General features: G+C 43.6%; 1 protein-coding gene across 3 annotated transcripts in view; it reads left to right on the top strand.

Annotated features, from left to right (window-relative positions):
• Positions 1-14,802, top strand: part of LOC129823710 (fibroblast growth factor 12) — a 75,278-nt gene that overhangs the window by 11,242 nt on the left and 49,234 nt on the right. Inside the window, exon 1 of one of the 3 annotated variants that reach the window (XM_055882649.1) lies at positions 4,235-4,874. The exons of the other annotated variants lie outside the window; for them this stretch is intronic. Within the exon in view, the coding sequence (XP_055738624.1) occupies positions 4,784-4,874 (91 nt within the window). The 5' untranslated portion in view covers positions 4,235-4,783. Of the gene's footprint in view, positions 1-4,234; positions 4,875-14,802 lie in introns of those variants that run through there. 3 annotated transcript variants of the gene reach the window in all.

The following is a 14,802-nucleotide window of genomic DNA, read 5'->3' as shown; positions in this document are numbered from 1 at the left end:
GTGTTGTGTCCTCTTCACAGTGTTGTGTCGTCTCCACAGTGTTGTGTCCTCTTCACAGTGTTGTGTCGTCTTCACACTGTTGTGTCCTCTTCACAGTGTTGTCTCTTCACAGTGTTGTGTCGTCTCCACAGTGTTGTGTCCTCTTCACAGTGTTGTGTCGTCTTCACACTGCTGTGTCCCCTTCACAGTGTTGTGTCCCCTTCACACTATTGTGTCCCCTTCACACTGCTGTGTCCTCTTCACAGTGTTGTGTCGTCTTCACAGTGTGGTGTCCTCTTCACAGTGTTATGTCCTCTTCACACTGGTGTGTCCTCTTCACACTGCTGTGAAGGGGACATAAGTATTTGATACATCAGAAAAGCAGAACTTAATATTTGGTACAGAAACCTTTGTTTGCAATTACAGAGATCATACGTTTCCTGTAGTTCTTGACCAGGTTTGCACACACTGCAGCAGGGATTTTGGCCCACTCCTCCATACAGACCTTCTCCAGATCCTTCAGATTTTGTGGCTGTCGCTGGGCAATACGGACTTTCAGCTCCCTCCAAAGATTTTCTATTGGGTTCAGGTCTGGAGACTGGCAAGGCCACTCCAGGACCTTGAGATGCTTCTTACGGAGCAACTCCTTAGTTGCCCTGGCTGTGTGTTTCGGGTCATTGTCATGCTGGAAGACCCAGCTACGACCCATCTTCAATGCTCTTACTGAGGGAAGGAGGTTGTTGGCCAAGATCTCGCAAAACATGGCCCCATCCATCCTCCCCTCAATACGGTGCAGTCATCCTGTCCCCTTTGCAGAAAAGCATCCCCAAAGAATGATGTTTCCACCTCCATGCTTCACGGTTGGGATGGTGTTCTTGGGGTTGTACTCATCCTTCTTCTTCCTCCAAACACGGCGAGTGGAGTTTAGACGAAAAAGCTCTATTTTTGTCTCATCAGACCACATGACTTTCTCCCATTCCTCCTCTGGATCATCCAGATGGTCATTGGCAAACTTCAGACGGGCCTGGACATGCGCTGGCTTGAGCAGGGGGACCTTGCGTGCACTGCAGGATTTTAAACCATGACGGCGTAGTGTGTTACTAATGTTTTTTTTTTAGACTGTGGCCCCAGCTCTCTTTAGGTCAATGACCAGGTCCTGCCGTGTAGTTCTGGGCTGATCCCTCACCTTCCTCATGATCATTGATGCCCCACGAGGTGAGATCTTGCATGGAGCCCCAGACCGAGGGTGATTGACTGTCATCTTGAACTTCTTCCATTTTCTAATAATTGCACCAACAGTTGTTGCCTTCTCACCAAGCTGCTTGCCTATTGTCCTGTAGCCCATCCCAGCCTTGTGCAGATCTACAATTTTATCCCTGATGTCCTTACACAGCTCTCTGGTCTTGGCCATTGTGGAGAGGTTGGAGTCTGTTTGATTGAGTGTGTGGACAGGTGTCTTTTATACAGGTAACGAGTTCAAACAGGTGCAGTTAATACAGGTAATGAGTGGAGAACAGGAGGGCTTCTTAAAGAAAAACTAACAGGTCTGTGAGAGCCGGAATTCTTACTGGTTGGTAGGTGATCAAATACTTATGTCATGCAAAAAAATGCAAATTAATTACTTACAAATCATACAATGTTATTTTCTGGATTTTTGTTTTAGATTCCGTCTCTCACAGTTGAAGTGTACCTATGATAAAAAATTACAGACCTCTACGTAAGTAGGAAAACCTGCAGTGTATCAAATACTTGTTCTCCCCACTGTATCTTGGCATGGACTCTTGCTCCCGAGTGGCGCAGCGGTCTAAGGCACTGCATCTCAGTGCTAGAGGCGTCACTACAGACACCCTAGTTCGAATCCAGGCTGTATCACAACCGGCCGTGATTGGGAGTCCCATAGGGCGACGCACAATTGGCCCAGCGTTGTCCGTGTTTGGCCGGTGTAGGCCATTGTAAATAAGAATTTGTTCTTAACCCACTTGCCTAGTTAAAAAAGGGTTAAATAACATTTTAAAAAACATTGAAGAGGGCACAACACTGCTCAACATCGGTGGCCATCAGGAGAAAAATAGTCTTGTACTCCCTGTATATAACCATGTTATTACCTGGTACTTCCTGTATATAACCATGTTATTACCTGGTACTTCCTGTATATAGAACTTTGTGGATGTCTTGAACTACTTTCTCTGTCTCTCCCCTCATTGACCAACTCTCCCCCTGCCTTTTCAAAATCTCATATTCTCTTCTCAGTTCCCTCTCCATAGAAATGTAACAGTGCCCTCTACTGTAAAACTTGATGTATTTGCTTTTATTTTGTTGAGCAACGTGAGCATTGCCCTCACATTGCTTTGTCCCCTCTTCTAGTGTTTCAATAGTATGTAGCCCAAAGGGGATGAGCATCCACTGTGTGATTCAGATTTTCTTCATTACTATTGACTGGAACTTAGCCTCGGCTGCGAACCAGGCTTCCCTGACAACCACGTGTTTCTGGAGGTATAGCAACGCGAGACTTACTTAAACTCACTGTCAAGGGACAGGTGGGGTCCTCTGTGCAAAGCACCAAAAGCAATGATGTCGTTGAATATCATTACGCCTCGTCATAATATACCACACACCATAATCCTAATAGTTAGAATGGTTCAGCAACAATACACAATGTGGCTTATTTCTGAGATCTCTATGTACAGCTGACTCCTGGGTTCCATAGGGCTCTGGTCCAAAGTTGTGCACTATCTAGGAAATAGGGTTCCATAGGGCTCTGGTTAAAAAGTAGTGCACTCTATAGGGAATAGTGTTCCACTTGGGACAGAGCCCCTACAATGCAGTGGTTTTGGACCCGGAGGACTGCGTTGCACAATCACACCCAAAATATTTCGCTCTGTATCGATCCATGGTCTCTCAGTTGAGAATCATGGTATTCAACATTTTTGTATTGTAGATATGTAGTGGTGTAATAATGTTATATGATCTACTGTTTTATCTTTTGTTTTATATGTCATGTTAATGTGTTTGGACCCCAGGAAGAGAGGGGGGACCAAATGTATCCTATTTACACCTAAATGTGGAAATGCTGGAATTATGTGATATACTATATATATGTATATATAAATACAAAAATAGGGAACGGTTAGGTTACGCTTTAACAGAGTTTGCACTTATCTAATGTGCGCTTGAAAAGAAAGTGTACCGAGATGCGCTTTAGCCCAGCTTGAACATAAAAGGGCCCCAGGTGCTTGACTGAGGGGTTTGAACCCCCCCCCCCCCAAAAAAAAACCCTTCCTTACCCCCCTGGACACTACAATGGGTGACTATCCAAAAAACAATACATTTAAAAAAAGGATCACTCTTTATCTGCATTGATCGGAGTATTTAATGACTGGACAATATAAACAAGCTTATGTTTCGGCGTAATCGCCTTCTTCCGAGCCTTGCGGAGTGTCCCACTAGCATTTATCAGGAGTGGACTGACCCCCCCCCTTGGCTATAAGACTGCATGGATGGGATTTATTTGTATATTTCGTTGATTTTGCACACTGTGGATATGGAAAGGTCAAAGTGCAATGTGTCAAGTTGTGGTGACAAATTGTCTGTTGTTTCTCAATTATTTTGTAAAGTGAGGAAATTCACAACAACAAACTGCTTGCTCTGCTGTTTCCCCTAAAGTTTATGCAATTTGTTTGTTTGTGGTTAGTTAAAATACAGAAGGTCTTGCTGACCTGTCAGTGTCACACGTTACTGCTTCAATTAACCACTTGTTGGGGGCATGTCCTTCAAGAGACAGTGATATTTAATATTTAATGTGTCATATTATGTATCATTATATTACTTGTCATTTGATGTTGAGTCATCTCAAACCTGTATGTCTGTCTTTGTTCACCTAAGACTCGGAACTCAACAGAATTGGTAGGTAGCACACTGGTACCTATAGGTACTGCAAGAAATGACTTAAAATCAGTCCTGGACAAAAATGGTCTCACTACTGAGGTGTCTAGGTTGCCTACGTCATCATCAGACTGTGGCCACTGATATGCCTTTGCACAGTAGGCTAATAGTTGATGGAGGCTGAGTTTACCATCTACTAGGATTTGACACCTGCATGGTATTGTTGGCTAAGAGTTTATTGCGGCTACTCTTTCATCATGACATGTTGGTGCATTTGGTCATCTTTATCTTTAAACTGTCGGCTGCATCTGACGTAGGCTATACGTTGTCCTCCGGTCCCCTATAGATAGCGGAACATTGGCCTTTTAATCCCAACAGACGTGCCGCGTCGCTCTCATTGTGTCGCCTGGACAAACGGCACGGTAGGCTACTGCATTACCTCATCCCTGGCCGTCCCGCCACTTACCCCTGCAGTTAAACTTTCGCGTGCAAGCTGCTCGCACTGTTCTCTCTCTCTCTCTCTCTTCTCTCTCTCTTCTCTCTCTTCTCTCTCTTCTATCTCTCTCTCTCTCTCTCTCCCCTCTCTCTCCCCATCCCTGATATTACGTCCCCTAGTAAAGACAGGGACTGTACAAATTAGGAGCACATCCTAACGTCCTTGCGTAGCCTAGCCTTGGAAGACAGAGTGTTGTGAAGACAAATTATTGTCGGTGGATGAGAAGAGGAGAGGAAAGCACAGTCAAGATGCCTCGTTTTAGCGTCATTTGTCCTGGACACTGTGCCCTTCTGGCGTTTTGAGGCTTGTGAACCTAGAGAGCAGCTGCTCTTAGTGAAGGTGGCTATACGCTATGCTACCTGACCCAGTGTTGTGATAGCTGTCCGGATTGCTTGGATTGAGGAAGGTTCCCACCAACCCAAATCAATGAGGATTCTGAGGCCATTCCTTCAGAAAGGAGCGCATATGCTGCAGTGTTTCTGTGGAGAACGATCGAAGCCGACCACAATCACCGCCGGTGAGACATAGCCTCTAGCCTTGCATGCTTTCTCTCTTGGGCGATAATGAAAAAGAGGGGGGAAACAATTTCATTGGCCAGCCGAGTGTGTGAGTAACATGTTCCGAGTCTGCGGTATAACAGGCTCCCCTTATACTTGCCTCTGTCCCGAGTTTTGTCTCTTGCCCGCTGAAGCGCAGCGCAGTGACGCGAGACTCGTCCTCCCCGCAATACTGTAGAAAGATTCAAGTATTTGTGTTTCAAGTCCTCATACAAGCGAACACACACCACAGACAGGTCTTGTTCAGTGGATTTATGTGAGATAGCCAGCATTCATAGAAGTATTAGGATATGCTATTTTAAGAATGGGTCATTTACAACTCTGCATATTAAGCAGGCCAGTAGGGCAAGCCAATAGAATGATTAATTTACAACGCTGCATATTAAGCAGGACAGCCAATAGGCAATTTAGCGTCTTGATGTCATAAACTTACGCAACCCGGAATGTCTGTTTTAGGTCCCTCAGCAAAGTAATACGTTTCAGGACGCTGGACAGCAACTCCTGTCTCTCTATGTACGCCTGCTTTCCAGCGTCATGGACAGCATACATAATGGCAGTCTTGAGCTCTGTTATGCTGGGAGTAGATTCCTCTGATTTGACCAGTTCACTCAATATTTACATTTCAGCATACATATTCATAGTATCTGTTAGTGAACGGTGCCAGTAGATTCCCTTGCCTTTATCAGTTCACTAAGTTAGGCTTGAGACCCTTGTCAAGTCCTGCAGGCCCCTTCATCCCACAACACACTGCACCGCTGCTCTCTGCAGCGCGATACAACTCACTTCCTTCTTCAATGACACCATAAAGACTATTAATATTCCTCATCGTGATCTCGTCGAGACGATGGCAACACCATCCCTCAAGTCGTTTCAGTTCAACTGCTATTAGAAACTCCATTAAGCACAGTTGATTCCTCTGGGGCAGTTGGGCCAAAAGCAGCATGCATACAGGGATCTTCCGAATAGAGAAGGCACTGTCACTGCCTGTCCTATACAGCGTTCTTTTAGAAGTGAACTTATTAGACTTGTAATTATACTTTAACAACAACGAGTCGGATCATGACTGAATGATTCTGATTACTAGCATAGTATCATAGTGTCAGTTTGAGACTCCATAGATGACTGGTAAAAGGGACTAAAGTCTTAAATGGTGAAGATACCCTTTTAAGAAGTTTAAGTGAACTACTACAACCTCCTTCAAAGCTAAATCAGCATGTCATTCTGATTGCCATATAATCGATTTTAAACAGATAGGCCCGATAGGGAAAGCAGTACAGATGTAGGATCTTCATTTGATTATTCTTTTGTTTATGAGAATTTTCTAGCACAGCAGGAAATGCAAACTTTTAGTGCATTCAAGGCTAAAATGCCAGACTTTATTTGCCCAAACGTATAACGTATCAACCCTTACAAAAAAAATATCCTTGAATTACAATCAACATTATAATTCACATTTCCTGTTGCTGCAGGATCATTTTCCTGCTGTAGCAAACTGGCTCAAATTAAGATCCTACATCTGTATAGGCACTAAAGTCAGACAAGATGATCTATCTCAGACAAGATGAGTTATACTGAAGCTGAATGGTTTAAACGATGCCTTATACAGATGTCTTGGAAGTTACACTGTTTCATATTCTTACTTTTTTTTTTAAGTTTCAGGATGACAATTTTTTTATTTCTCCACGTGACAGGAAATCATTTCTCCACGCGACAGGAAATCTTTTTGCAGCAACTTGGAAAAACAAGTAAACTAGCTAAATCAAGTGATTTTTTTATGAAACAATGACGCACGACTGAGGTGTTGCTGACTGAACTAGAAGTACTAAACTAGTCTACTACTACAGGTTTCAATGCAGACTATTGTTTGTGTTATCTTTGTGCCCACTTATGAGAACATTGTTCTATCATTGTTTCACCACTTCTATTAGAGAATGTTACGGGAGGGTTCATTCCTAGCCTGGCTACAAGTCTGTTTGTGCCGTCTCATTGCAACTCATTGCAACTCATTGTCATTTGGCATGACAAGGAGTTGACGTGATAGCACAAACAGATCTGGGACCAGGCTAGTTCATAGCCATTTGTGTCAATGAAATGTATATAGTAGTCCCAGGAACCATAATTTCAATTTCGAATTAAGTAGTTAAACAGTTAAGGAAGTTTATTGTTCTGAAATGTGTTAAAACGAATGGCCTGTTTCACCTGTGCAAGACTCTGCACCTGTTTTTGTTTCCAAGTGGGACTAAAAACACAACGTGTAAAGATCATATTTGAAGGTAAATTGTAAATAAAGGTGCATTCTGGGATCTAGTCCCCTCTGTAAATAACAGGTTGATACGTTTTTACAAGTGCAACCTCTTAGTAAATCTGGCCCCAGGTTCCTTGCTACTTCATCCATAGAATAATCATTTTTGTCAACATAATTGTACTGGTTTTGAAAGGTGGATACATAATTTAGGAAGAATTTATAATTCAGACGCAAAGAAAAGGTAGGATTTGAAACAAATCACACAAAACAAACAAAATGGACGAGGATTAGTTGAAAAGGATTCTATGACACATAGCATACACGTAGCGAGTCAAATAATACAATTTCACAAAGAAATACTCTGCAGTTGTAATATATTAGATTTGGGGATGTATGTATCAAACATCTCAGAATAGAAGTGTTGAGCTAGGATTGTTTTAGTATTTGGTATTTTATTAGGATCCCATTAGCTGTTGCAAAAGCAGCAGCTACTCTTCCAGGGGTCAACATGACATAATACAGAACATTATTAACAGACAAGAACGGCTCAAGGACAGAACTACATCCATTTATTTTAAAAGGCACATGTACAGTAGCCTCATATCAATACATACACACAAACTATCTAGGTCAAATAGAGGAGAGGCGTTGCGCCGTGAGGTGTTGCTTTATCTGTTTATTGAAACCAGGTTTGCTGTTTCTTTTGAGCAATTTGAAATGGAAGGAAGTTCCATGCAATAAGGGCTCTATGTAATACTGTATGCGTTCTTGAATTTGTTCTGGATTTGGGGACTGTGAAAAGACCCCTGGTGGCATGTCTGGTGGGGTAAGTGTGTGTGTGTCAGAGCTGTGTGTAAGTTGACTATGCAAACAATTTGGGATTTTGTTTCTTATAAATAGAAGAATTGATGCAATCAGTCTCTCCTCAACTCTTAGCCTTGAGAGACTGCCATGCATATTATTTATATCAGCTCTCTGATTACAGTGAAGAGAAAGATGTGCCGCTCTGTTCTGGGCCAGCTGCAGCTTAACTTGGTCTTTCCCTGTGTAACGGATGTGAAATGGCTAGCTAGTTAGCGGGTACGCGCTAATAGCATTTCAATCGGTTACGTCACTTGCTCTGAGACTTGAAGTAGGGTTTCCCCTTGCTCTGCAAGGGCCGCGGCCTTTGTGGCGCGATGGGTAACGATGCTTCGTGGGTGACCGTTGTTGATGTGTGCAGAAGATCCCTGGTTCGCACCCGGGTCGGGGCGAGGGGACGGCATAAAGTTATACTGTTACACCTGCAGCACTGGACCACACGACTGGACAATTATCAAGATTAGACAAAACTAGAGCCTGCAGTAATTGCTTTTTGGAGTGTGGTGTCAAAAAAGCAGAGCATCTCTTTATTGCGGACCTCTCCCCATCTTTACAACCGTTGAATCTATATGTTTTGACCATGACAGTTTACAATCTGAGGTAACGCTGTCACGCCTGCTCCCGCTCTTCCCCCCGCCAGGCTCCCCAGCATTGCGCACTCCTGCCACCATCATTACGCACACTTGCCTTCCCCCGCCACGCGCATCAGCATATTATTGGACTCATCTGGACTCAATCACCTGTTTAGTACCTCCCCTATATTTGGCTTTTTTGTCAGTACCCCATCTCTGTTCCCCGCTGCAGCAATGATTGTTGTTTGTCATTGTGTATCCGTGTGCTGACCCTGTTTCTGTCTTGCTCTTTGTCTGTTTCTAATTAAATGTCCCCGTACCTGCTTCTCCTCTCCGGCGTCGGTCCTTACAGAATGCATACGAAGCATTGGGGAGTGCTGACGTTCCGGTTGGTGGTGATGGAACCAGGGGTGCTTAAGCCAGCTCGTCGGGCTGTCACGCCCTAGTTGGCTCGAGAGGTTTCTTGCCCTGGTTGGCTCGGAAGGCGCCCATCCCACGTCAGGCCTCAAGCCGGATCGTCAGGTTTTTACGCCCATCCGGCCTAGTCAGGCTGCTACGCCTGCGCCGGATCATCGAGCTCCCACGCCTCAGTGGGATCAACAGCCCTTCATGCCTCAGCCGGCTCGCCAGGCTATCATGCATCTGCCGGTTTGTCCAGCGCCCATGCCTCGGCCGGCCCATCAGGCTCGCCCAGGTGGGACGCTGGGTGGCGCCCCTGGGGGGGGGGGGGGGGGGGGGCACTGACACGTCTGCTCCCTCTCTTCCCCCCGCCAGGCTTCCCAGCATTGCGCACTCCTGCCACCATCATTACACACACCTACTTTCTCCCTGTCACACGCCTCAGCTCACCTGGACTCAATCACCTGTTTATTACCTCCCCTATATTTGTCAGTTCCCTGCTGGTGCACTGATTGTCGTTTGTCATTGTGTATCCGTGTGCTGACGCTGTTTCTGTCTTGCTCTTTGTCTGTTCCTAATTAAATGTCAACTCCCCGTACCTGCTTCTCGTCTTCGGCGTTGGTCCTTACAAACGCCAAGTAATTTAGTCTCCTCAACTAGTTCAACAGCCCCACCATTAATTACTAGATTCAGCTGAGGTCTAGAACTGGAATGATTTGTACCAAATAAAATGCTCTTAGTTTTAGAGATGTTCAGGACCAGTTTATTACTGGCCACCCATTCCAAAACAGACTGCAACTCTTTGTTAAGGGTTTCAGTGACTTCATTAGCCTTGGTTAATGATGTGTATATGGTTGAATCATCATCATCATCATATCCCGGCGTCACCTCTTCACTGTTGACCTTGAGACTGGTGTTTTGCCGGTACTATTTAATGAAGCTGCTAGTTGAGGACTTGCTCAGTTGTGCACCGGGGCCTCCCACTCCTCTTTCTATTCTGGTTAGAGCCTATTAGCATGCTGAAAGTCTATTGTTAATTTGTTTACAGAGAAATAGCATTGTATTTGGTCAACAAAAAAAATCCAACAGTTTGCTAAGAGCTGGCAGCAAGCTTATAGGTCTGCTGTTACTCTTGGGTAGCGGAATTACTTTGGCTTCCCTCCAGGCCTGAGGACAAAGACTTTCCTCTAGGCTCAGATTAAAGATATGACAGATAGGAGTGGCTATAGAGTCAGCTACCATCCTCAGTAGCTTTCCATCGAAGTTGTCAATGCCAGGAGGTTTGTCATTATTGATTGACAACAATCATTGTTCCACTCTCCCACACTAACTTTACAAAATTCTATCTTGAAATACCTTTCTTTCATTACTAGTTTTTTTATGCATGAATACGGTGGCTCACTGTTCGTTGTTGGCATTTCCTGCCTAAGTTTGCCCACTTTGCCAATGAAGTGATCATTAAAATAATTGGCAACATCAAATGGTTTTGTGATGAATAAGCCATTTGATTTGATGAAAGATGGAGTTGAATTTGTCTTTCTGCCCATAATTTCATTTAAAGTACTTGATTTTGGCGTCATAGTACAGTTTCTTCTTCTTTTTGTTGAGTTTAGTCACATAATTTCTCAATTTGCAGTAGCCACTCCGTTCACCCCATCTCTTTCAACCATACAGTTTTTCAATTCCTCATCAATCCATGGAGCCTTAACAGTTCTAACAGTCAGTTTCTTAACAGGTGCATGTTTATCAATAATTGGAAGAAGCAATTTCATAAATTCATCAAGTGCAGCGTCTGGATGCTCCTCATTAATCACATCAGACCAACAAATATTTATAACATCATCCACATAAGAGTCACAGCAAAATATTTTGTATGATCTCTTATACACTATTTTAGGCCCAGCTGTTGGAACTTTGGCTTTCCTGGATATAGCCACTATATTGTGATCACTGCATCCAATGGGTATGGATACAGCTTTAGAACAAAGTTCTCCAGTATTAGTACAAATGTGATCAATACATATAATGATCTTGTTCCTGTAGTGTTCGTAAACACCCTGGTAGGTTGATTAATAACCCGAACCAGATTACAGGCACTGGTTACAGTGAGAAGCTTCCTCTTAAGCAGACAGCTTGATGAAAACCAGTCAATATTCAGGTCCCCAAGAAAGTAGACCTCTCTGTTTACATCACATACACTATCAAACATTTCACACATATTATATAGATACTGACTGTTCACACTTGATGGCCTATAGCAACACCCCAAAAGAAAAGGCTTTAGATGTGCCAAGTGAACCTCCAACCACAACACTTCAATAACACTTGACATAAGATCTTCTCTAAGCGTTACAGTGCTTCTACACCTGCATTGCTTGCTGTTTGGGGTTTTAGGCTGGGTTTCTGTACAGCACTTCGAGATATTAGCTGATATATACGAAGGGCTATATAAAATAAACTTGATTTGATTTGATATGACTCTGAATATTTACAGCAACTCCTCCCCATAAGCATTTCTGTCTCTTCTATAGATGTTATATCCTTGTATTGCTACTGATGTATCATCAAATGAATTATCTAAGTGCGTCTCATAAATGGCTAATACATGAATTTTATCTGACGTTAGCAAGTTATTGATTTCATGAACCTTATTTCTTAGACTACATATATTAATATGGGCTATTTTTAGAACTTTCCTGGGTAGCTTATCAGAGAGACATAATACTGAAAAGAGAAAACAAAGCAAGAGAACAAAATATACATTCAGCAGTCTATTAATCAATTGGTGTGTGTGTGTGTGTGTGTGTGTGTGTGTGTGTGTGTGTGTGTGTGTGTGTGTGTGTGTGTGTGTGTGTGTGTGTGTGTGTGTGTGTGTGTGTGTGTGCGTGCTGCGGGGTTGAAGCTACGCGCCTATATGCTTGGCTCTCATCCCTTCCAGGCTTCTGGGAAGGAGAGGACAATGAGCCTGTCATAGCAGATGTACGCAATGTCTCCACGTGCTCTGGCAGCTTTCATGACTGAGGATCAGTTCTTTCCTCTTCTGGTGCAGAGCTTCAGGATAGTCCTCGTTGAGGAAGACATACATTCCTCTCAAGTTCTTGGCTCCTTCCAGAACAGCTACCTTGTCCTTGAACCTCAGGAACTTAACCACTATTGGTCTGGTCTTGTCACCTGGGCTGATGGGCAGGCCCAGTCACGGTGGGTGTGGGCATGCTCCACCTCAATCTTCCTGTGGTCCATCTTCAATTTCTCAGAGATCATTTCCCTCACTTTGTCCTCAGACTCCGTCCCGGTCTCATGTGGAGATTCTGCAATTCCATCCACAACCATGTTGTTCCGCCTTGATTGTCCTTCGAGATAGTCTCATTTATCCGTCATTGTTATCATGGATTCACATACAGAATGGATGTCCTCTCTCAATGACTTACAGATTGCTGCCATCTTGCCGTTCTCCTGTTTCAACTCGTCGAGCTGACCCTGGGAGAACTGCAAACTGTTCTTCATGTCCTGGACCTCTCTGGTCAGGTCGTCCATTCTTTTATTAGTTGACTCCACCGGTATTGTTCTTCATGTCCTGGACCTCTCTGGTCAGGTCGTCCATTCTTTTATTAGTTGACTCCACCGGTATTGTTCTTCATGTCCTGGACCTCTCTGGTCAGGTCATCCATTATTTTATTAGTTGACTCCACCGGTATTGTTCTTCAGGTCCTGGACCTCTCTGGTCAGGTCGTCCAGTCGTTTATTAGTTGACTCCACCGGTATTCAGACAAAACACTTGAAGCTATTTGCTTGTTGTTGTAGCAACTGCTTCTAAAACTATTTTTGGTCGTTTAAAAGATCCTTCAAGTGTGAAAGAGAGACACCACTGTCCTCGATGCTACTCCTGCCGGCTTTGGTCTTTGTCATGGTAGCGAGCAACGCAGGTTACGTTGTTACTCATCGCAGTTGCAGACAGGGCAAGTCACAGGGAAGATTCAAAACAACAAACCCTGTCCATGTAGTCTTATTCAGTGTGATCTAAAAGGCACTAATCTGAGACAATTGATAGATACGGTGCCAGATATTGAATCTATGATAAAGCTGTTGACCAGTGTTGCCACTTTAAAGTTGTATCATTATTTATATGTGTCACGTATACTCCCTCTCCGGCCTCTAGGTCATCAGGCTGCTGATTATCCCGCACACCTGTCACCATCGTCTGGCGCAGCTGTGTCTCATTACACTCACCTGGACTCCATCACCTCCTTGATTATCTTCCCTATATCTGTCACTCCCCTTGGGTTCTTTCCTCAGGTGTTATTGACTCTGTTTCATGTCGGTGCTTTTCTGTTTCGTGTTCATTGTTTATTTATTAAAACACTCCCTCCCTGAACTTGCTTCCCGACTCTCAGCGCACTCGATACACTATGGCATTAAAATACACATTATTTATGAGGAAACCGGAACCAATGAAGCAACTGTGATAGTGTTGTTTAATACCATACGCATCAGAAGCTAAACGCTAATTGACTTTATATTTGTTGTTATTGTGATGTATTTCTCGTATGAAATTTAAAGCGAGGTAACTGGGGTTCAATTCATTTCCAAGGAAGTATAGAGAATTATTCATATTGACTTTATGAGTGTAAAGACAATATCTTGACAAGTGCACAGAGGGAAATGTTCATGAGCAACATGTTGCCCGATAAAGGCAAGGCCGCTATCTACTCGCAGCTTTCAAATGAAGGGGGTTGCAGGTAGCCTAGTGGTTAAAGCGTCAGGCCTGAAGGTTGCTAGTTCGAATACCCGAGCCGAAAAGGAGAGAAAAAACATATGTCTGTGCCCTTGAGCAAGGCACTTACACAGAACCCAAACCGGCTGCGCACGTGCGCCATTGTGCATAAACTTATTTTGTCCCCCTACACCAAACGCGATCACGACACACAGGTTAAAATATCAAAACAAACTCTGAACTAATTATATTAATTTGGCGACATGTCGAAAAACATTAAACATTTATGGCAATTTAGCTAGTTAGCTTACACTTGCTAGCTAATTTGTCCTATTTAGCTAGCTTGCTATTGCTAGTTAATTTGTACAAGGGATATAAACATTATGTTGTTATTTTGCCTGAAATGCACAAGGTCCTCTACTCCGACAATTAATCCACACATAAAACGGTCAACCGAATCGTTTCTAGTCATCTATCCTCCTTCCAGGCTTTTTCATCTTTGAACTTATACTGTGATTGGCATCTACATTTTCATAGTATTACCACGACGACCGACAATACAGTTCGTCTTTCAATCACCCACGTGGGTATAACCAATGAGGAGATGGCACGCGGGTACCTGCTTCTATAAACCAATGAGGAGATGGGAGAGGCAGGACTTGCAGCGCGATCTGCGTCAGAAATAGGAATGACTTCTATTTTAGCCCTTGGCAACGCAGACGCTCATTGATGCGTGCGAGCAGTGTGGGTGCAATAATTGAATAACATAGATTCCTACATTCCTACATAACAGGCTGACCACACCGCACGCGACGCGAGCGGAGGAGGAGAGGGGTGTAACTATGTTTATTAAATGGGGAGAGGGGTGTAACTGTGTTTATTAAATGGGGAGAGGGGTGTAACTATGTTTATTAAATAGGGGAGAGGGGTGTAACTATGTTTATTAAATGGAGGAGAGGGGTGTAACTATGTTTATTAAATGGAGGAGAGGGGTGTAACTATGTTTATTAAATAGGGGAGAGGGGTGTAACTATGTTTATTAAATGGGGAGAGGGGTGTAACTATGTTTATTAAATAGGGGAGAGGGGTGTAACTATGTT

Source organism: Salvelinus fontinalis, chromosome 26 (genome assembly GCF_029448725.1).
Source record: "Salvelinus fontinalis isolate EN_2023a chromosome 26, ASM2944872v1, whole genome shotgun sequence".
NCBI lineage: Eukaryota > Metazoa > Chordata > Actinopteri > Salmoniformes > Salmonidae > Salvelinus > Salvelinus fontinalis.
Note: the sequence above shows the minus strand (reverse complement) of the source record. Positions and strands in the feature narration are given on the sequence as shown.